At 32.8% G+C, this 24,323-nt stretch overlaps 1 protein-coding gene and 1 pseudogene across 1 annotated transcript in view; both read left to right on the top strand.

The window, feature by feature from the left end:
• The window catches only part of LOC145280125 (cytohesin-1-like), a 340,097-nt gene that overhangs the window by 104,898 nt on the left and 210,876 nt on the right, over positions 1-24,323 (top strand). The window contains exon 2 of the mRNA XM_080131884.1: positions 13,806-13,879. Within this exon, the coding sequence (XP_079988010.1) occupies positions 13,806-13,879 (74 nt within the window). The remainder of the gene's footprint in view (positions 1-13,805; positions 13,880-24,323) is intronic.
• LOC145280515 (U2 spliceosomal RNA) lies at positions 14,605-14,735 on the top strand (annotated as a pseudogene).

Genomic DNA, 24,323 nt, shown 5'->3' with positions numbered 1-24,323 from the left:
AAAAAATCAGAAAAATGGCACATGGACAACAATAGTTGGATAAAAAAAAAAAAGTCAGAAAGAAAAAATATTCCAAACAAAATGTTAAAAAGTTTTATGGGAATAAAATCCAAAGAATTTTAAGTTAATAGTCTAGAAATCAAGTGTTAAAAAGAAAAATTGTTAACATCTTCCATTTCTGACATAGATCGAAGAATTGTACTCAAAGATGAGAATCAAAACTATTTTGGAATTATTTCCTTTTTCTTCTGCTCCCCCCCCCCATATGTGTAATGGGAGACTTGCCCAAAAACGTGGTCACTAAAAAAAAAAAAAAAAAAAAAAAAAAATTCCAATATTCATCTAACCCAACACTGCCATTCTTTTTATTTTTTTTCATAAAGATTTTTTTGTGTTTGGATTGTTTGGATTATTATTCTCATCATGGTTGTTTTCTTTTTCTACAACTTTTCGGCCGATGTAACCTCTGACCGTCTTCAGGTTTATTCACGGTGGATGTTATTGGTGAATGGTAAAAAATAGCTCCAAATTTTTTTTTTTTTTTTTTTTTTTTAAACCAGAGTCCATTCCGTTTTTTGTTGATGTTTGTATATTTTTTAGATTTTTTACCAATAACATAGTGTGAATGCATCTGAAGATGGTCGGAGGTTACAGCAGCCAAAACGTTGTGGAAAAAAACAACCAAGATGAGAATAATAGTCCAAACAATGCAAATATTACAAAAACCAATTATCAAGTTTCATCTCAAAAATATACAAACATCATGAACATTTGTCTGTTTATAAAATTAGGGTAAAAATTAGTGATGGGACGATTCCAATATTTTTAACGATTCCGATTCTTTATGAACCTCTAAATATTTAACTATAAAATTGTTATTTCGTCCCGATTATTGTAAAAACTCATCTTGAATGTGCATGTATTTTCTCAAACGTAGGAACCCACTTGTGAGGGGATGGGTTAGAGATTTTAATCTTATTGGAAGTTTAAATCAATATAATTAATTATTTTATTATTACTGCAAGCAGTAGATGTTTCTTAAACCAAAATCAAATAAAAAAGATGATTTAAGGAATCGGTTTTGACATCGGAAAATAGGCTAAAAAATTTTTCGATTACGATACCCCAAAAGCTCCGATTTTTTTTTTTTTTTTTTTTTTCCGATTAATCGTCCCAACACTAGTAAAAAGACTAGCTGTCATTACACGGTCATCATGCAGTGATTGACAAACCATTAAAGCATAGTTTGATCCTTACTGATTGGCTTGCGTGGAGGACATGAAATATCGCTCGGTAGTGATGAGAACTTGTAAGTTTTGAAGAACGTGGAGTGACCCCTTTGTCGTTACGACTCTCGGGTCCATTCTAATCCAAAATGGTAGTACTTATGGATCAAATAGAATTTCTCTTTTAACAAAAATACTAAACTGCTCCAGAAACCCTTAAGCAAAGTGTTCACCCTTATGCCACCTAACCCCACCACTCATTGCTCACCCCCCCCCTTTTTTGTTGCCATTTCCAAACCTTTGCAAACGCTTTTTACCCTATGCTGTTAGATATTACACCAAACTCAATCGGATATTGAGACCTCAATTTGGAAGTTTAGGAGTGTGGAATCATCTATGGGTTGTCATTGCTATCAAGTCTACACTGACATTGGTGTGGTAGTACATATCATAGTATGTTTTACATAGACGGAAAAGTGGTTAAAACCAAATATATAGCAATGTTATCAAAGGCAAGATTAATTACTTTTTATATACCTGGATAAGTTTTTAGTGCTTTAACTTATTTTAAAGCGTTTATTCAGTACGAAAAACAAGTGTTGTTGAGTGTTATGTAAGAACAAGAAAAAACACATCTTGGATGATCACTCAAAAATCGAAAATTAAACAAAATACTGGTAAGAACCAGAGATTTAGCAATCGCAAACTATTTACAAAATTATGCTTACAAAACAAATCTACGAATTATTTGTGTACAATTATAAGCATCTAAAGATTTGAAAATAAATTTGAACTTAGTAACTTTTATCAAAATAACTGAATCGTTAAGGTGTTAAATTACTAAAACGGAAAAAATATACCAGACTACTTTAAGTCTAATGGATATTTTAGATTTATAAATAAAAAATTTAATTCACTTTAAAAAAATTGTTGACACTGAATTATTTTTACAGATGGTGTGACAAAAAAAAAATTAAATTTTTGTTTTAAATTAAAAACATAAAATTAACTATTTTGGACTTGATTTTAGCACAATTGTGTTGACTATGATAATTAAGCTTGTGCAGGTTCTAATAGTGGTCAATGTTTAAAGCATTAAGATGTCACTTGCCTACAGTGCCTGCCTCATAGTAAAGTGATTAGTTGCTGACTATCACCTGGATGCTCATGAATTCCATTGTCTAGCTACATTGAGGAGTTGTGCGTAGATGACACTGGCACACATAACTGCGTTTACTTTATGCGTTTTGGGTGAAATGCTTAAATAAAATTATACCGATGATAAATTACAATAACGGTTTCGATTATCGATAATTATGGGAGTATTCTGAGACACAGCTTAACTAAGATCACTCCCAGACTTATACACTAAAGTCCTGTAGATTTAAAAAAAAAAAAAAAAAAAAAAAAAAACACTGTTCAGCCGTTTCGGAGTCTATAAGGAACGAACTAACACACACACAGTTGCATTTATATAATTGTGTGCGTGTGTATATATATAAATGGTAAAGCGAAGATTTAAAACTCAAGAATCCATCTTGATGTTTGAATTCTATGAGGGCTTTATCATTTGTGAACTTGAAAAAGTGGCAAAGGACGAGAAAGCCTGCACTTTTTCAACTTCATTCTTGATAAAACCATCAGAAAAAATTCTGTTGTGTGTATGTGATATATATAAAGAAGCGTAAACGAACATGTAAAATTTGACAGAATACCTCAAACAAAGATAAATCCTTATTCCGTGGAGTTTCAAAGAATGCAAAATTTTTCTCTTCAGAAGAAAGAAATGTTAGCAAATTTATACATATTGCAAAGCTAAAAGTTTGCAGATTTTAGCATTGTGTGAAATGTCATGACGGTGGTCATGAAATGCCAGAAAGTATTTGTAAAATGTTTGAAAATGAAAAACAAACCGAAAATTGTAATTCCATAGTGAAATGAAGTCTTTTGGTAAGATCGAGAAACGATAAGTTAAAAAAAACATATATATACACACACAAAGACATTTTAAGATGAGGATTGATTATTTGTATGTAAATTCATCGCACTACTCATCTTGAGTGTGATTTTCATAATGTTTTGGTCGATATAATCTCCGACCTTTTTCAGGTGTATCTTGTCAAACTTGGGAATGTTTCTGTTGAACTTAGGAATTTGGACAGAATTTCGAGCGGAATCCTTTATTTACTTCATGGGGGGGGGGGTAGCGTGCTCTTTTTCTGTCAGCCATGACTGGATAGAGGTACTAAGTAATTCGCAAATGTATATTTCGGTCGCCCGCTCCAGTCATGGCTGACGGAACAAGAGCACGCTACCCCCATGTTACCCCTGTGAAGTAAATAAAGGGTTCCGCTCGAAATTCCAGAGTTAGACAATATACTCCTGAAGGTCAGAGAGTACATCGACCAAAACAAGATGAGAACAGGAGTCCAATGTATCCAAATACCAATCCTCATCACAAAAATTAAGAAACATCATTTGAACCATTGTTCTCATCTTGAGCGTCATTTTCACGTTTTTCCGATCTTTAGGTGTATCTTGTTGAACTCGGGAATCTGCACAGAATTTTGAATGGAACCCTTTATTTGATCCACAAGGGTAGCATGCTCCCATTTCATCAGCCGTGACTGGGTAGAAATCTTAAGTAATTTACATTTGTATTTTGAGTGTCGCCCACACTGAGGATTGAACCTTCAGTCATCCAGAAGAGTAACTTATACAACGGAATTTACCAAATATTTTTATTCAGTGCACGACACTGAAAAGTTGTCACTACTCTTCTGGCCTCAGTGATAATACCGTTATGGATTAAATAGAACTATCGTTTACAAAATAAGCGTTTATATAAAATAATTTGTAAACTAATCGTGTACAAATATCTACTTTCGGCATAAAATGATAGTTGACATACCACAAAAACGACAGCCATTTTTTTTTTTTTTTTTTTTTTCCACGAGAAAATCGATTGATAATCTCAAACGAAATAATCTCTTTATGAAATGTGGATATGGGTGGGGGATAATTAACTGTAATCCTATACCAGATGAAGAGTAAAACCAAGTAAAATACACTTGAAATGATTAAACTAGATTCTAATAGATTTTTTTCTTGTAAAAAAAAACAAAAAATTCATGAGAACTAGATGTACATTTTGAACGGTACTAGTATGTATTTAAGCAAACATTGCTAAGCATAAAAAAATTTCTGTATGTGTGTGAGGACACTTCTCAACCTATATACTCAACGAATTTTTGGTCTGCAGACTTGAAATTTGGTATATAGGACATGCAAACATGTGAAAAATCCATTTTCGTCCGGGAAAAGGGATAAAAATTGAAAAATCGGTACGTGGAGGGGGAGGTCATCTGATTTTTCTTCTGTTTGTCAACTGTTTCACGAATGCGCATGCGTAAATCGTTCACATCAGATTAAGAATAAGTAGGTTTGAAAACACTTAAGATCGTGTCAAGCTGATCTATTGTCTTTAGATTTTGGTTTTGATCTTGGGTAGAATTTTTTTTTTTTTACTTACAAGAAGTGAACTGTTTGGTAAAAAAAAAAAAAAACATACTTGCATGCACATGTCTCGGTTTCTGTCTGAATTAAAATATATTTATGCATATTTTACGACCAGGCAACGCCGAGTGGCCTACTAGTATGTGTGTGTATATATATATATATATATATATATATATATATATATATATAATGTGTCAAAATCAACAATTAATGAAACGGAAATAGATTTATATCGGATTAAAATTTCTCAAACAATCCGGTGTAAATAAAAATTCAACAAAAGGTTTTTAATTGAACAGGAAACGAGGCTGACACCTCATAATTCCCAATCTGAGTTTGCTGTTTTAATCCTGCAACAGGAAGCGGCAAACGGTTGTCATTAATCTTTCAATCTCTGTTATTTACGTGTCTTACATCCGATTATAAAATTATGGTTAAAAAAAAAAAAAAAAAAAAAAATGGTTCTAATCTATCTTTACTCTTAGGCGGAAGTTAATTTTTAAGTTTTTATGACTTTTTCGTTTCATTAGTTTATGGGTAAAAAAAAATTATTTGGTTCAAGAAAACAATGACTATTCTCAAGATGAATTTCTGATAAGAGTTGAAGTGTTCAGTTTATAGAACTCGTTAGGCAAGAAAAAAAACTTACTGTTAGCTTGGTTTCAATGACAAACTCTACATTTTAAATCTTATTTGGACTTGGTTTCACTAATTGAATCTGGAAAAATTACAAAACCATTTGCTGCTCTTTGTTGAGCATCATTCATGATGATGATGATGCTGATGATTGTTGTTGGCATTCGTTTTTCGGATGTCTTTCTATTAAAAGTTCTTCCTACAAGGATATCGGGTACCTACTGGAGGGACCACATGAAGGTTGCCAACATTTCTAAGTGAAAGTGATCCTGTGGAATGAACTGGATTTGAACTTGGCACACCCAGGTTGTCAGCCCACATCATTAACGAATAAGCCACCCTCCTCTCCCTGTTCTTGCAACTGCCCTGCTTCCTATTCTGTCCTTGTTCTTTGCCTCCTTTGCTCTTATAGTCTCATCAGTATTTAAACTTGAATACTCTCAAGTTGTAATCCAGAAACTTTAGCTGTTCCTTGTAGATCATACACATTACCATTTGTACTAAAGACTCACTCTCACCGACTGGGTTCAAACTGCGCACGCCCATGTCATTAGTCAATGTTGTTAACCACCGAGCCATCATCACTTCTCTGTTGTTGAAAATCATTCATGATGATTTTGTTGGTATTCGTTTCCCCGATATCTTTCTATTAAGAATTTCTTTCTAGAAAAAAATACCAAGTACTTACGAGAGGGACAACAAGGTGGCTGCCAACATCCCTAAATGAAAGTTTCTGTAGAACGAACTAGATTCGAACTTAGTACACCCAAGTTGTCAGTCTGTCTCATTAACCACTGAGCCACTTCTTGCATTTGTTGCAGCAAGTTAAAATTGGAGGCGACTAATTGTTGTTTGAAGGTTGCTAACGTCCTTAAATGTAAGTGTGTTTATGGCCACGCATACATCCATACCAGTGATTGTTTCTTGCGTCCACGGGTCTTGCATACATTAAGCCATTGTTTGGGGTAAGACAGGAACATAATAGTCTCTTCAGCTTGACATAAAAAAAAAAACTTTGAAAGGCGCGGAACACTGTACAAATAGTTCATTGAAAGTGTTCTGATCGTATGATGTATCAGTTACTTCGCTTGGAAGGACAAGCTTGTGTCAAAGAAAAAATAAAACTTAAACGTGTAACTGCTACAACTCTATTTTAGACATGCTCCTTGGCGCTTTGTTTAGGGCCAAAGTGTAATAGCCGTCTTTTCTGTTCTCAGTCGCTGAAAGAGAGATCTGTCTAGACTGAGGCCATCCAGAGTGCCCTTTTTTTCTCCCCCCCCCCCATTTGCTGGCCAAGTAGTAATTCTTAGTTATTCTATGTGCAGCATTTAAACAGATTCTACACTTAGCTCAAGTCAAGCTGTCATATTTTTTTATTTTGTGATAATTTCAATGTACATTTTCAGAAAGTTTAAATCTACTGTTTTAAATTTTGTGGATGAGAGGAAAGCAGTGCGTCTATATATTAATATCGTAGTACCTTTTAATATACATACATACATGTGTCACGGTTTCCAGATTATAAATTATTTGAGCAGGAGATCCTATTAAAAAGGATAGGTGATAACATATTACGAACATTAAATTAGCTTATCTATATACTGATTTAATGTTTGTATCTTATGACCTTCTATTCTCCTTAGTAAATAGGATCTCCCGATCACCAAAGACACAATGTGTAGTTTAAAAACAAACAAACAAAAAAGTTGCTTTTTGGCAATACGTGAAACTAAAATATACCTTCTTGGTCTTCTGGTTAGGATCAAAGGTAATTTCTGTTCGTGTCGGATGTTCATACGATGGAAATATGTCAGATTCCTATAAGAATGTTGGAAATAAAGCCAAAATACTTTGCCTGCAACAAAAAGATATGTAATGGTGAAGATGCTGTAGCTGAATGCATTCTCCAGAAATGATTTAAGTTTAGAATTGGAGATATTAGCCTTAAGAAGAATGCTCCTGTAATCCCCACACTACATAGGATGACCAAAGACCTTGAGTATAATAGATTTTACACATAAAAACTAGAAAGTTTTAAAATATCAAAATCCATCATTCGTGAAACTTGGGTACACAAATTGACACAAGGTTTCTAGACAACCTGATACATTGTTCAAATGAATTATTTTTAATTAAAAAAACTTACAAATGCAAGGTAGAACAATAAAAAAGTTGCCCTATTTTAAAACTTATTGAAAAAAATCAATTTAGGTAACTCGTGTCGTAGAGCTGACATCTATACAATGTAGCCAACTTCAACCACAATCACCTCTATAAAGGTCCGGACCTGGAATTGTGCCTTTTCCACAAACGCTGACGAGAACTCGGCAAATATTCGACATATGGTGATCAGGCTGGCTTTGGTGATGTTCTCAACATATGACCAAACGAAGTAGTCCAGCGGTTTCAGGTTGAGGGAGGAGAGCAGGCGGTGAGAGAAGGGTACAAAGTTGTAGCACTTTTAGACTTGTGGGCCGTTGCCGAGTCTTGCTGCTACACCCAGGGTCTGCTAGCAGCCACCTGATTGTACCAGGGGATCACCACACTCTTCAGCACATCCAGGTACACTTTGTAAAAAAAAAAAAAAAAAAGTCAACATCAAAGGCACCACCACTTATCAAGGCCAAGAGGCCACTCAAAGATAAGGGTTAAAGAGTGTACAGTAGACAATTCGACAATAAAGTAATAGTTAGTAATGAGAATTTGGTAAATTTGTTAACTTATATGGAACGGCTCATAAAAAACTTGTTTACGTTAGATTTGAAGACAGGCATCTTGTAGTCAGCTGGAAAGCAGGAAAACTGAAGACAGTTCCATAGGCGTGCAGTTCTAAGAACGAACAGTCCGACCTGATGTGCCCTTGCTTGAAATCATACAGTGGCCAGAAATTTTTTCATCACCATGGACACGTCTGTTATTCGTGGCAATCCAGGAATGCATTTTGAAGGTGCTGGCAATGGTCCTGCTTTCATAAATTGGATCGGTAGAGCATGGGTTGTACAGTGGAGCATCTCCGATCTCACTTGTTGAACATTGTCTCACTTTCAGATATGATAGACTCCTGTTGCCCTTGGGATTTGTATGGCCAACTAGTAGATGGTCTGCAACAAAAAAAAGAAAACCAGTTTTCATCAAACGGAAATGGAATCATGTCATTGTCTTTTCTAGGGCGACAATTTTATCGTTCCACCCTGTATAATGGAATTAAGGCATTGTGAAAATTCTCTAATGAATTATTTTTTATTAAAAAAAAAAAAAAAATTTACAAATTTATAATGGAATTATGACTTTGTTTTTATTTTCCTGTTCATTATCTCTATTATATAAAAGAAACTTTGTGAGTTTGTTCCCTATAGACTTTGATGGGCTGATTTTAAATTTCACACAATGTTGCTTGATGTGTTTTGGGGTGTTCTTACCTAGGTTTTGTATCAGAATGCATCTGATAAGTAAAATCAAAAATATCCGATTAAAGAAAATCCGATTTTGACTAAAGTTAACACTTTTTTGTACAACCTTACATTACAAGTGCATTTGAGAATTTTTATCACTGCACAAGCAGAAAGGCCCAGCCTATAAAATCAACTGGAGATTCTTTTATAAAAACAGGCATGCTCAAAATGAATGTTTCTGTTAGGAGCACAATTAAGCCATGAAACTTGACTTTTGCATTTTAAATGAAAATTATTTACTAACAATTTTATAAAATCAAAAGTATAGTCTCTACAGTGCAATGTAAATTACAATGTATTGTGGACTATGTCGTTGCAAGGAGACATGTGAAGCTTCCTTCCAATACATTGTGGGGGTGGGGAGAGGGGTTCCTAACAAGAGCAGGCAATTAATAGATTTGATATAAAAAAAAAAAAAAATCAGATTTCACGGATTTCTGTGACAATATAAATGTGTGTGTGGAACATGTTTATCCTCATTCAATCCCGGACAACGTCGAGTCTCTCTGCTAGTTGTTGAATAAATGTATGTTTAACAATTATGAAGAGATCAAAAAATGATCTGTAAAAGTTTTAAAACGTATAACTTTTGGAACCGGATCATTTGGCATGTTTAGTGTTAATGGACCGGAAGAAGAAAGATGTGGGTTCAATCTTCTATCATTGAAGGCTCAACAAATGATAATGACCTCTTGCCAAACACTCAGCATTATAAGGTGTGGCTTTAGAGCAATCCAACGAAAAGGAGTGGATCCCACCCTACCACTCTGTAGTAGCCACTATAGTTGACCTACTTCCTTGCTTACCTTTCAATTGTACTTGAAAATTCAAGTACCTTAATTCTTGAATTTTCATGAGTTTGAATATCTGTGAATCAATCTTGGAATTTAATCCATGTTGAATGGCAAGTGGATGATGGTTCAATGTGTTTATTACCAACTCCATAAAAACGCCTCAATAGTTTAATTTGCAAAATTTTGGTAAAAATGATTAAAAACAAAAAATATTATCAATTAAAAATGATTAAAAACAAAAAATATTATCAATTAAAAATGATTAAAAAAAAAAAATATTATCAATTAAAAATGATTAAAAACAAAAAATATTATCAATTAAAAATGATTAAAAACAAAAAATTATTTTTAGCCATGATTTATGTTTAGTTCACTCTCACTGCAAGAACTTAGACACCAGGGTCGGAAAGTGGGATTGACAAGTCAGACACCCCCACCCCACCCCCGAGAGAGGCCTTCTGATCTGCAAAAAGTGACTGGGCAGCCCCGTCGACATTCCCCATTGAGGGCGCCTCAGATGATTAACAATAAACTAATGTCTTAAAGAGAGAAGGCAAAGCCTGGAAGAGTAGATCTCCTAGAATTGCACAGAATTAAACTCCCACCACAAAATCAACAGGGAGCAGATCGTTACAGGAATAGTCTAATCTCTGTTGAATTTGGGGGCCAAGGATAAAGATCTCTAGCTGAGTTAATTATGTATTTTTTATTTACTAACAGTTCAGCCCCGCTTTGCTCAGCCTCTATGTACTGTTCATAACTTTGTGCATATATATGTGTGTGTGTGTGTGTGTGTGTATTAATATTAAAAAGTTTGACTCGTGTCCAGGTAACTTACATCTAAAATTTCAAGTGTTTAGACCCAATATTAGCGGAGAAATTTGTTAGTTTTCAAAGGTCAACTCTTTCAACTCAGAACTCTTGGCAACCAAATTTTTGCCCCAAAACTGATTAAAAAGCTTGCTGCATGTCTGAATACCCTTTATGTAAGATTTCAAATGTTTAGACCCGAAATTAGCTGAATAGTTTGCTAGAGACCGCAAAGGTAAAATCTTTTGAACTTTAACCCTTTGGCAGCCAAATTTTCGGCCCAAAATCAATTTAAAAAAAAATAAAATAAAAAAACGTGCCTTATGTCTGAATACACTTTATGTAAAATTTTAAATGTTTAGATAAAAAATTGGCTGAGTAATTGGATAGGGACTGCAGAGGACAATTTTTTAAAAAATTTTGACCCCAATTTTGAACCCTTAACATTTATGGCTTTGGGCTCAAATCAAATTTAAAAATTTGATCTATATCCAAGTAATCTATATCTAAAATTTCAAGTGTGTATACCCAAAATTGATGGAGGAGTTTGGTAGTTTTCACAGGTCAAATCGTTGAACTTTGACCCCCTTGACAGCAAAATTTCTGACCAAAAACCGATTCAAGATTTTCCCAAATCTCAATAGCCTTTATGTCAAATCTCGAATCTGTAGACTGAAAATTGACAGAGTAGTTTGGTAGGGAAATGTACACACACACACACACACACACACACACACACACACACACACACACACACACAATTTAATTTTTATAGATATATAGATTTATTTTATTAAACTAGCATTTCAGCCCGGCGTTGCCCGGGTATTTAGAGGTGTATGTTGAGCAAAAAAAAAAAAGTAGTCAATTTTAACTTTGACCCCTATTATGACCCCCTTAACATTTGTTTTGGGCCCAAATCAAGTTAAAAATTTAGATCCATGTCCAAAGAACCTATATCTAAAATTTCAAGTGTTTAGACCCAAAATTGTCCGAGGAGTTTGGTAGAATTCTCAAGGGTCAAATCGTTGAACTTTGACCCCTTAACAACCAAATTTCTGGCCGAAAACCGATCATAAAGATTTTCCCAAATCTCAGTACTCTGTATATCAAATTTCGAGTCTGTAGACTTAAAATTGACGCACACACACACGTTCACTATTATATATTTATTAAATTACTTTTTAAAACCCCTTCATTATAATTGTCTGAGTGTCATCTTGAAAACACTTGTGGTTAGTAGTCCCCCCCTTTTCTCAGCTGCTAAAATCATGCATGGTCAGCTGTTTTAGGTATGACAGGTTAAAATGAAGTACCACTCATTTGAAGAATGATTTTTATCTCCATTTTTCTGCGTTCCTTTTGGATTTTTAGTTCATCAATTATTAAATTGATACATTTCGAGGGTGAGAAAAAAATGTTTTTCTTAAAATAAGGATTTACTAAGCAATAAATTAGCCCCCCCCCCCTCAAAACAATTTTTTTAAAAGAAAGGCCTTCATTGTTCACGACCTGCCAGCTTTCAGATTTTGTTTTCATAGAAATTGCTCCAGACTAGGCATAAAACGACTTGATGTAAGGAGCTAAAAAAAATAGTACTTCAAGGTCAAAAACTTGCCAAAGAGAAGTGTTAGATGGAGTAGATTCTGACCCAGAAAACAGCAATTCTTTCCTTTTAGTCAGAAATATTACTCATGGAATGTGAGGACTAAAGGACAAAATAAAGGTTAGTGAGTTACGTGGCTGCCGATTTAGTCAAAGTATTTTTTGACTTTGACTTATTTCTATTATTCCAACTACTGTTCTTATCTCAAGTGTTATTTTTATAACTTTTTGATAGATGTAACCATCGACCTTCTTCAGGGATATCTTGTCAAACTCTGAATATTTCTATTGAACCCAATTTCGACAGAATGATTCCAGAGTTGGGCAAGATACACCTAGATGTTAATATCCATTGTAAATAATTGCTTGGATACGAAGCTGATAGTTTACCCATAATTGTGGAGGCGAGGAGTGGTCATACCTTTTCCAGCATTGCACGACTGAACATTAGTAGATCCGATAAACCTCAGCTAAGATTCATATTGGTAATGTATCCCAAGGGTTCTTCTTGATTTTTTATTTTATTTTTTTTTTTAACATAGGCATCACCACTTATCAAGGCCAAGAGGCCACTCGAGAAGATAAGGGTTAAAGAGTGTACAGTAGAAATTGGACACTATAGTAATCATTAGTAATGAAAATTCGGTAAATTTGTTAACTTATATGGAACGGCTCATCAAGAACTTATTTACGTTAGACTTGAAGATAACCATATTGTAGTCAGCTGGAAAGCAGGAAAACGAAAGACAATTTCACAGGTGTGCAGTTCTAAGAAAGAAGCTTTGCACATGGAATCTACATTTAGGTTTAGGCATAGATAAAATTGCTGACATTGCTGTTTAGTTAAGTAAATCACTTGCTGTTATAATCATTTCTATCAGAAATCTTGTATCCTAATTTAATGCATCAACTTGTGAGATAGTTAAAGTTTTTTATCGTTTAGTTATTAAATTGAGCCGAATGAACTATTTCTCACAAAGTTCGTTTTAAAAAATTTTAGTTCGGCAGTTTCAAATTGGAAAGGGTCAGAAAGTAATACTTTTTTCTTTTTTTTTTTTCTTTTTTCAATTATTTAACAAGAAAAAAATGTCTAAATTGATATAAAAAAAAAACGAAATTTCAACTCTAGTTAAATTATTTTAAATAGTTTCTAAAGTTATTTTTTGTACTATTACATGTTTGAGTTTAATACATTAATAGCAAATAAAATGTTCAAGTCATGTATAGTCAAGAAACTCTCTCACATCCATTAGAAGTAGTTATACAAATTAAAGGAGATTTGGTATCTATTTCAAAACGAACCTTATGACTTTTAGTGCTTTATTCAGCTTAGAATTTCAGATTAATGTATTATCTTTCAGTGCTCAATTTGGGGTGGGTGCTTATTTTATCTGTTGTCATGAGACCATTTCCCAGGCATTATCATTCCCTCTTTAAAAGAAGGAAGATATAAGCGAAATGTATAATCAGGGGATCATATTTTTGTAAAGTTGCCTAAAATCTGATTTTTCTCTCTTCCTAATCTTAAGTCATTTCTTTAAGAAATTATGATTTTGGGGAGACCTAGTAAAGACTTTGAAATAGGATTTAAATATTTATTTAAATGGCTTCGTAGTTTTATAGCATGTACTCTTTTTTTTCCAGTAGATGGATTGGGTTTCTTATTACTTCTACTCCATTACCTTTTAGTTTTTTGCCTGAGAAAATTTTTCTAATTTTTTTTATTACATAAATGCTTAATTGATATTTTAATTTGATTTCAGATTTATCACCTGATGAGCAGGAACTCTTAAAGAACATCCGTGGAAGGAAACAGCAGCTGGAATTGGACATAAAAGTAAGATCTTTTTTCTTTTTCTTTCCTTTTTTTTTCTTTTTCTTTTCTTTTTTTCTTTTCCTTTTTTCCTTTTTTCCTTTTTCCTTTTTTTCCTTTCTTTTTTTCCTTTCTTTTTTTCCTTTTTCTTTTTTTCCTTTCTTTTTTTCCTTTCTTTTTTTCCTTTCTTTTTTTCCTTTCTTTTTTTCCTTTCTTTTTTTCCTTTTTCTTTTTTTCCTTTTTCTTTTTTCCTTTTTCTTTTTTCCTTTTTCTTTTTTCCTTTTTCTTTTTTCCTTTTTCTTTTTTCCTTTTTCTTTTTTCCTTTTTCTTTTTTCCTTTTTCTTTTTTCCTTTTTCTTTTTTCCTTTTTCTTTTTTCCTTTTTCTTTTTTCCTTTTTCTTTTTTCCTTTTTCTTTTTTCCTTTTTCTTTTTTCCTTTTTCTTTTTTCCTTTTTCTTTTTTCCTTTTTCTTTTTTCCTTTTTCTTTTTTCCTTTTTCTTTTTTCCTTTTTCTTTTTTCCTTTTTCTTTTTTCCTTTTTCTTTTTTCCTTTTTCTTTTTTCTTTTTTTCTTTTTTCTTTTTTTCTTTTTCTTTCTTTTTTCTTTTTCCTTTTTCTTTTTCTTTCTCTTTTCTCTCTTTTCTCTCTCTATATATAGTGAACCCCCCCCCAAAGAGGTAATTTTGCCAAAACAACTAAATTTAAAAATTGATTTCTTCACAAAAATCATGACATATTTAGGTTCTCAATTACTATCACTGTCTTGGCCTTTTGGCCAAGATCAAAGTGTAGCATCTGTTCTTCAGATGCTGCACTTCCATTTTTTTGTTCCTTCAGTGGAGAAATCCTTCACGACTGAGACAATTTAAAATTTTTGTACCTTTTCTCCATGATAAAAAACAACCCTGGTGTCTGACTCTGTTCTCTGGGGAGGCACTGTAAATAGGTGAAACGTAAGTTTTGCGGTTGATGAGTTTTTTGTTTTTTGCCTTCATCAACATTAAATTCCAATATTTACTTTTTTTTTTTTTTTTTTTTTAGATGTCATAAACAATTTTTTCTGAAATATTAAAAGAAAATTGTTTTCTTTATCATTTATATTTCAAATTTATTAAAATGTCTGCATTTTCAAAATAATTATTGCAGGAAGAGTACGATAATGTAATTTTTGGAAGTCACACAGCAAAAAAGTCATTTGTATTAATCTGACTATTGTTATTCGCACACCATTTCAATCGATTGAGGTGTGTAAGTTGCGATGTTTAATATTAGGAAAGTGGTAACTATCCTTTCAAGGTTTTGTGTTTAGGTGTTAGTTTAAAGTAAAATTAAGGAAAATAAGAAAAAATATCAAACAAAACACGAGGGGATATTATTCTGAATTATTGCAAAACAGGGAGGGGATAAAGTTAAATCGTAAGTTCTTTAAAAAAAAAAAAAAAAAAAAAAAAAAAAAAAATTCCGAAAATAAGAGGCTATCGGTAAACTATAAATGCAAAACCACATATTGATCTTGTCAAGATATTCCTAATTCCCATTAACGAGATGTTATTTTTGTTTTCTCTCAAAAGATGCCCCCTCCCCAACACACACGCACACCCTTGCTGCTTATCTTTTGAGTTGGACATGTTAAAGCAGACAATTTTATACTTTTCTACTAATTTTAAGTTTAAACTCGAATTGTCACTGCAAGCAAAAACAAAAAAAAATGTATGAAACAAGAGTCTGGGGTTCAAATCGTGCCACCAACGGATTCTTGGTAAGATATAACGCATGCATGTAGACGTTAAGAACAATGAATTATTCAAGGCTTTTTTTTGGGGGGGGGCATATGAAAGATTTCTATCTAAGCTAAATACAGTTCTATCACTTTTTAAATAGAACACTCTTAAACTATTGTTCCTATTTACAATGCCTCCTCACGAGACAGACACCAGGGTCGTTTTTTAATGTGGAGAAAAGGAACAAAAAATGAAAATTGTCTCAGTCGTGAAGGATTTCTCCTCCACTAACAGAAACGAAAATTGAAGTGTAGCATCTGAAGGACAGATACTACACTTTGATCTTGAACCAAAGATTGTTACTGATAAATAAGATTTGTCATTCCATTGTGTCCGAATTTGAGTATTTAGATCTTGGCAATTAACAGTGATTGAGGTCAGGGACAGTTATACAAGGGACAACAGTTATATATATATATATATATATATATATATACTGATATACACTGGTATATCCTCAGAAGAAATCAACATCATTAAAAAATGTAGAAAATCAGTTCTAATAAATAACAATAACCAATGTATAAAAACTAAAATGAAAAATTCGTTCGATTTGGCGATGGGTGCCAGAGACTCTGCAGAGGCATCAGATCTTGTGGGATTATTCATTCTATATACCCTCACAAGCATATTCGATACTACGGATATCGGCCTATATAGAGATGACGGACTAGCTATAATAAAAAACTCCAACAAAGTCAAGGGAGAAAACTTTAAGAAAATCATACACAAAGAAATGAAAAAATTAGGCCTAAAAGCGGACGTATCAGCTAACATAAAAATAACAAACTTCCTGGACGTCATGTTAAACTTAGATAAAAACACATATGAACCATACTTAAAAGATAACGCTACTCCAATTTACGTAAACCCTAAGTCCAACCACCCACCATCAATTATAAAACACATTCCTAACTCGATCGTAAGTAGACTTAGTAATAACTCAAGTGATGAAAATGCATTTAACAGGTCAACCAATATCTACCAAACAGCCCTAAAAAATAGTGGATACAAAAATATCGATATCAAATATAAGCAACAAAACACCAACAGCTATAATAAAATTAAAAATAGAAGAAAAAGAACTATAATTTGGTATACGGCCCCATACAATCAAATGTTAAAAACAAAATTTGGCAAGAAATTTCTAGATCTTATTCAAAAACGCTTTCCCGCAACCAACCCCTTACACAAAATCTTCAATAAAAATACCTTGAAGTTATCTTACAGTTGTTGTGGAAATTTAGAGATGATAATTAAAGCACATAATAACAAAAAACTAAATGAAAACAATGTAAACAACAAAATAAACAATAAAAAAAGTAGACACCATGACAGAAATAAAACCAACACTAGCAGAAATAATAATAATAATAATAATAATGATAACAACAAACCAACCCCGGACAGGAACAACCATACCATAAATAATAATACTAATAACGAACAAGATAAATGCAATTGTAGACAGCGCACAATTTGCCCAGTCCAAAATAAATGTCTAACAAAAAGTGTAGTTTATCAAGCAACAATATTTGCAAAAGAAAACCCGAATAACAAGAAATATTACATAGGCATGACTTCCTTAGATTTTAAAACCCGATACTATGACCAGAAAAGTACCTTCAAAAATAAAAAACACCGTATAAAAACAGCACTAGCGAATAAATACTGGGAACTCAAAGAAAGAGGACATTCACCGGTAGTCGAATGGAAAATAATGAGACAAGCTACCACGTGCAGACATTTAGACGACCCATGTAAATTATGCCTCCATGAAAAATTTGCTATCCTGTACTTTAAAGAACCTCAAAATCTATTAAACTGTAGACGAGAAATAGCAAACAACTGTGTTCACAAAATAAAACTTATTCTAGGATAGCGATACAAAATAGCTTTAAAACTAACAATAACAATAGAAAACAAACAAATAAATAAATTAAATAAACATGAATATACATAAACGATCACACATATATGTATATATATATATGCATGTGTGTGTGTACACATAGGTATATTCATATATATAAAAAAAAAAAAAAAAAAAAAAGGAGGGAAAGATCCACCTAAAACCACTAACCTAGTTCTAAAACAGATCCTTTGTTCGATAAAATGCATGCCCATTGGCTGATAGGAGGGGGCGCGGTGGATACTAGAAAGCTGATTGGCTAACTAGAAATCCTCAACATATATAAAAACAAGAAGCAACCACAAAATTCGCGCATAAGCCTGACGAATCCTACAGTGGATGAAATGCAGAATATTCAGTGTAGCTTAATCGCCATATATATTTTATAAATTACTAACTAGCTCTACCTACGTATTGAGCACTTTTGAAGTAAATACTTAAAGTTTACGCATAAATCTATACTTTCGTATATTAAATTTGTGAGTAAATGTAGTTATATATATATATATATATATATATAAAAACTGGAAATGTGTGTGTGAGACAACTCTCAACCTATCTACTAAATGAATTTTTGATCTACACTTAAAATTTTGTATATAGGGTATTCAGACATTTGGAAAACTTAATCAGTTTTCATTTTGGGGGAAAAAGGCTGCTAAGGAGTCAAATTTTTTTTTAATTTGTACTTGATGGTTATAGATTTTTATCTGTTAAATGTTTCACGATTATGCATGCGCAAATCTTATGTTGATAAATAGGCTTGAAAACACTTTAAAGATCGTGGCAAGCTGGCCTAATTGTTATCATACTTGACTCGCTGTCTTTAGGGTTTGGTTTCGATCTCGGCTTGAGTATTTTTTTTTTTTTTACTTATGAGAAATGAACTATTTAAAAAAAACAACATAAACCTGCATGTACAAAATCTCAATCGAGCAATGTAAATCTTTCTGTCAAAGAGTGCCCCATTCATAATTGTGAAGAGCTTTGCATTATTACTAATGCTAGTAAGCGATTTTACTACCTACTGTGCTCATCCTATGAGGAAGGAGGGAATAGTCATCTACAGGTAGATGTTTTGCCATTTCAGTGTGGCTAGATGTGACTGGTCAACAGCTGTGACCTCTTATCCTTACATTACTATTGCTACAAATAAAAGGAATTATATTTTACATTCTCAGTAGCAATGAAATAGTGTTTGATTTTTATTTATGCTATGCTCTACGTGCCAATCATTAATTTTCATATTAAGCTGATCCACGAGTGAGGAGCAACTCTAGTTATTCATCGACAGCTGTATCGCTGTGTCACAGTGTGGTGGTTGTTTCACTCGTTAAAATTCAGTTTAGAATTCGTTAAGTTTTACAAAAGAATGAATAAAATTTTTAGCAGCCATTCAATGAGTTGGACTTAATTCGTCAAGCATCTTGCATCACTTTTTTTTTTTTTTTTCTAAAAGAGCCATTACTTTGAAGACAACTCGATATCTTCTGCGTGGAACAAATCTCCATTAAGATGCATTAATAAATGGTCATTTTTCTTGTTCAAAGAAAATATTTTTGCTGACTTTTAAAAGTATTAAGATGCATTTCTCTTAGTCTAGAGAAATATTGATTTTTGATTTCTTCCTAAATGTTTTGTATTTTTCAATCTCTTTGTATTTTTAATCTCTTTGCATTTATATGCATGTGCGTGTGTGTGTGTGTGCATACACATGCATGCGTAGGTAGAGAATGAGGTAATGGCCTCCAGCATCCATTTAAGGGGATATCAAAATAGAAAAAGCAATAAGATAATTTCAGTGTTAGTACTTATTTAGAATATGGACCGTGCTGAAATAATGACCTTATTTAGAAACCCATTCTTAACATGGGAAGGAGGTGACATTTTTAACCGTTCTATGCTTTCATCTAACAACTTAATAAACCTTATATACAGTAAAAATTAAATTCAAATCGAGAATCCTACCTAAAACAAAATAGTCCGGTCTATATTCTGTATAAGTACCAGCATTTCTAAAGTTTTGGAGGCTAACCACATTGTCAGAAATGATTGATAGTCCACTTTATTCCTTGTATATATATTATAAAATTATATTCATGTATCTCTACGTACATATATAAAAGGCACTTTGTGTGTTCGAGTTCATTTCCTATGGACTCTAAAATGACTTGGTCAATTTGTACAAATATACTTTGTGCCCAAGAGTGTTGTTAAATACATTCAATAAATATCGATAATTGAAAAAATCCAATTAAAGCAAGAAACGGTTTGATTTTCATCAAGGTTAACATCTTTATACAGCCTAACATCACGTGCATTTGAGAAGCTCACTATACAAGCAAAAAGGTTTGGCATATAAAATCAACAGTAGGTTCTTTAATATGATAGGGGTGCATTCGAAATGACTGTTTCAAACTTAAATTAAAGCCATTATATAAAAATAATTTCATGACATCAACAGTAGGTTCTCTACAGTACAATGTTGTACCTATTTACTATGCCTCCCCACGGGACAGTTAGACACCAGGGTCGTTTTTTAACGTGGAGAAAAGGTACAAAAATAAAAATTGTCTCAGTCGTGAAGGATTTCTCCTCCACCGAAAGAGAACAAGAAAATGAAGTGCAGCATCTGAAGAACAGATACTACAGTTTGATCTTGACCAAAAGGCCAAGACTACAATGTAATGTGGACTAAGTCACTGTTGGAAGGTATGTGAGTTTTCTCTTGGTGCATTACAGTGAGTTCCTGACCAGAGCAAGCAATCAATCGACTTGATTGCGAAAAAAAAATGGGTGATTTGACGAATTTCGATTACAATTAAAATATTTAAATGTAGAACATTGATTTATCCTAATTTAATCGCAGGCAATGTTGGGTCTCCTTGCTAGTGAGCTATTTCTAATGACCTAAACAACAATAAACACTTATCATCGGTTTTATTTTTAGAGTGGAATATTTTTGATTTTTCTAATTTATTTCAGACAGGGGGCATTGTTTGACTTGCTATTTGTATTCTTACTTTTCCTCACTACTTGAAATGGTTAAATGCAGTGGGCAGAAAAAGGCACGTTTTTTTACTTGATAGCTTAAGTGTGAAGATATATATTTATATAAAAACCTACAAATAATTACACATTGCTATTTATTATAGAGTGAAGTATTTATTTTGAGAGTAAGAGAATAGTATTGTATGTGAGACCATGTCTAATTCTGCATTTGGTATAACCTAATTCCACACTATTTTTTTTTTTTTTTATTTCTTTATCATTTAATAATATAATTGTTAATTTTAGATCATTATACCTCTTACTCCAGATGTGTCCTCTTTTATTTATTGCTGTCCACTGGTGCAGATCATATGTTCTACCATGCCCCCCCCCCTTCTCAGCCACAACGAGGGAAATCTATTTGAACGCCTGACGTCTTCATTAGTCTCTATCTCTTTTTCAGCAAAGGTTGTGTAAATAAAACTTCCTCGTCACTAAAATAGTCTCAAAAAGTCAACCTAATCAGCTAATTTCGTGCAAAGAAGGACAGAATGAATTGTGTAAGATTCTAAAAGACTTTGGTTGAAAAGTTGAGGCGAGTGAGGGGGGGGGTAGATGGAAGATTAACAGACAAAAGAAAAAAAAGATCCCCATTAAACCCCTCTTTTACTGAAATAACTCTCTTCAAAATAACTGAAAATATATTCGTTTCACTAGGTCAGGGTCCCCCCTTTCCCTTTCTCTCTAAAAATTATTAAAAGCAAACTCTACAGTATATAGCTCAAGATTCGTTAATGTTGTTTTAGTTATTTTTTTTATCAAACAATCCCCCCCCCCCCCCCCAAAAAAAATCTTGAAACTGCGAAAAGATGGCATTTTAATGTAAGGACGATAACTTATTTTTATCTTTAAGTGAAAATAGAATTATTTCCCTTATTTTAAAACTTTTAGGTCATCGTTTAAAATTGTCTCTAACAATCTTCCTTGCCAGAATAAAAAAAAATTAAAAAATGTGGCAATTTACGTTTGGTGTGTAAAGAACATGTAGCAAAAAAGGAAGAATTAGCTAGTCAGAATCAAATATTGATTTGTCAAATGAATTGCTATTTAGATCTAACTTGGAAAATCCAACAGCTTAATTAGTTTAGAAGAAAATGGAAGTTGGTAGCCCAGGCCAAAAGGAATTAATAGAAATGATTCAGTACAAATAGTTCAGTATATTCTAGAACACTCAGTCTAACATACAATCAGCTTCCCAGGCCCTACTGAAGGGCGCTAGCATCGGAACATCTGTTCATCTAAGACTTGTTCCCAGTTTTTTTGTTTTTATATTTTGATTCTCTCTTGCTCAGTGACTTTTAAAATTGTTTTTTACGCATTTCTCAAATCGGCCTACTTTAAAATACAAATAATGAAATGTTTATATTTTAATTTTTATTTGAATCTTGAAATTATCACAACAATCGCATTCCAAACATTATGAGTCTGATCTTCTATCTTACTTTTTCAATTATCCCGAGGTAATCCTGTTACCCAATGAATTTTAGAAACTTTTTTCAGGACATTTTGTGGCATCCCTTCTGTGGATGTATAGAATTTATGAGTGCATGTATGCACCAATTAAAATTAAATGTTTTTTTTTTTGTTGTTGTTTTTTTTTTATCTAGTTACTTGTAACTGGCTTACCGGAACATTCTCATGAATGTGCAGTGACACATTAATGCTTATGTAAAACAAATAAAAAGTGTGTGTGTATATATATATATATATATATATATATATATATCTTAACCATGACAACGTTCAGTTTCATTGAAGGAACAGAAAGCTGATAAAAAAAAAAGGTGGTGGTGATTGTGACTGTCAATCTGCACAAATGCGAACTTCTACCAAAGCTTTGCTAAACATAACCTATACACAAAAATAATACTTGCCAAAACAAGTGTGCATGTAAAACACACACACACACACACAGTTTTGATACTATTAATCTGAATCGGAAAATTCTGAACTATTACGAGTATCAAAATAAGGAACAATTGTTCCTATTTTCCGATGTCAAAAAACGATTTTGTGTTTTTTATTTGATTTTGTTTTATGCAGAATCTTCCACTGCTGATAGTAATAAAATCAATAAATATTTATTAAACTATCAGTCAAACTAAAATTTGTAGATCATCCTTTACAAGTGTGCTTTTACGTTTAAGAAACATATATGCACATTTAACGTGTTTTTACAGTAATCGGGGGGGGGGGGGGCTAACAACTTTATAGTTGAATATTTATAAAGAATTGGAATCAATAATTGTATCGGAATCGGAAGTTTGGTAATTGTACCGGAATCGGGAAAAATCTTGGAATCGCCTCATCACTTGTGTGTGTGTGTGTGTGTGTATAACACACGCAGGGGTGTATGAGGAGTTTAAGCATCGTGTATAAAGAAATATTGTAAAATAAATTGTCAGCCCCTTATCCTTTTCAGTTTTCCTTAGCTTAAAACTTTTCATATACACACACACACACACACACACACACACACACACACACACACACACACAATCTTTTTTTGTAAAAAGGTCAGTAGGTTTGGAATTTGTCAGCAAATAGTGTATTGTACGTTCTCTTTCGAATGCAATGAAATGTGACAAGTGATCTACTCATGTCACCACAAAATGCCACTTTGTCTTTTAACTTATTTTTTAAAATCTCTTTCTACACCTGCACTTGTCAAATGACCTGTTATCTATTTGTTGAATTCGAGTTGGACTTTCTCTTTCATTGCTTCTCAAACCAGTTTCATTATTTAACCAGTCAGGTTTCATGGTAGCAGGAAATCCAGACCAATACAGAAAATTCACTTGAATTCTGTTTCTGATTCGTTGCTTTTCTAAAAGAAGGCATTGATTCAATCTGTGTTCAACAATGAAAATTGTTTCAAAGTTCAACGTGTTGAATCGAGCAAATTCAGATTTAATCTGACAGCCGAACAGCATCTCTTGAATGAGTCTAAAAAAAATCCATATTATTTGGACTACTGTTCTCATCTTGAGTGTTATTTTCACAATGTTTCGGCTGATGTTACCTCCGACCTTCAATGTATCGTGTTGAATTTGGAAATCTTTTTATCAAACTCTGGAATCTGCACAGGATTTCAAACAGAGCCCCTTAATTCACAGAGGTAATATGCTCTCATTCTGTCAGCCATGACATGGTAGAAGTCCTAAGTGATTTGTGATTGTATTCAGAGTATTGCCCGTACTGAGGATTGAACCTTCAACCTTCAGATGGGTGTCAAGTCGATTACAGTTTAATTATACCAAGTACATTTTTTGCTATACCAAAAGTCCTTGCATGAATTAAGTGGTTCTATTAGAAATTTTGTGTAGATTCCCAAGTTTGACTAAATAGACTGGAAGAAAGTAAGAGATTAAATCGACCAAAATATTATGAAAATATCATTCAAGATGAGAACGGTAGTCCAAATAATACGAATTATCAACCCTCTAAAAAAATTCAAGAACATTTTTTTTTTTTTTATTTGACAGCATCAGAATTCAAAATAAAATATCCAACTTTATATAACGTGTTGAATTTTTGAGATGAGAATTATTCGTATTATTTGGATTCTTTGGACAATTGTTCTCATCTTGAGTGCCATTTTTACAACGTTTCGGTCAATATAACCTCCAACCTTCTTAAGGTGTATCTTGTCGAACGCAGGAATTTGAATGGTATTTTAAATGAAACCTTTTATTTACTTCACGGTCCACAAGAATCCTTGGTGTAGTG

The sequence above is a fragment of the Euprymna scolopes genome, chromosome 7 (genome assembly GCF_053919585.1).
Source record: "Euprymna scolopes isolate OS-2025 chromosome 7, ASM5391958v1, whole genome shotgun sequence".
Classification (NCBI taxonomy): domain Eukaryota; kingdom Metazoa; phylum Mollusca; class Cephalopoda; order Sepiida; family Sepiolidae; genus Euprymna; species Euprymna scolopes.
Note: the sequence above shows the minus strand (reverse complement) of the source record. Positions and strands in the feature narration are given on the sequence as shown.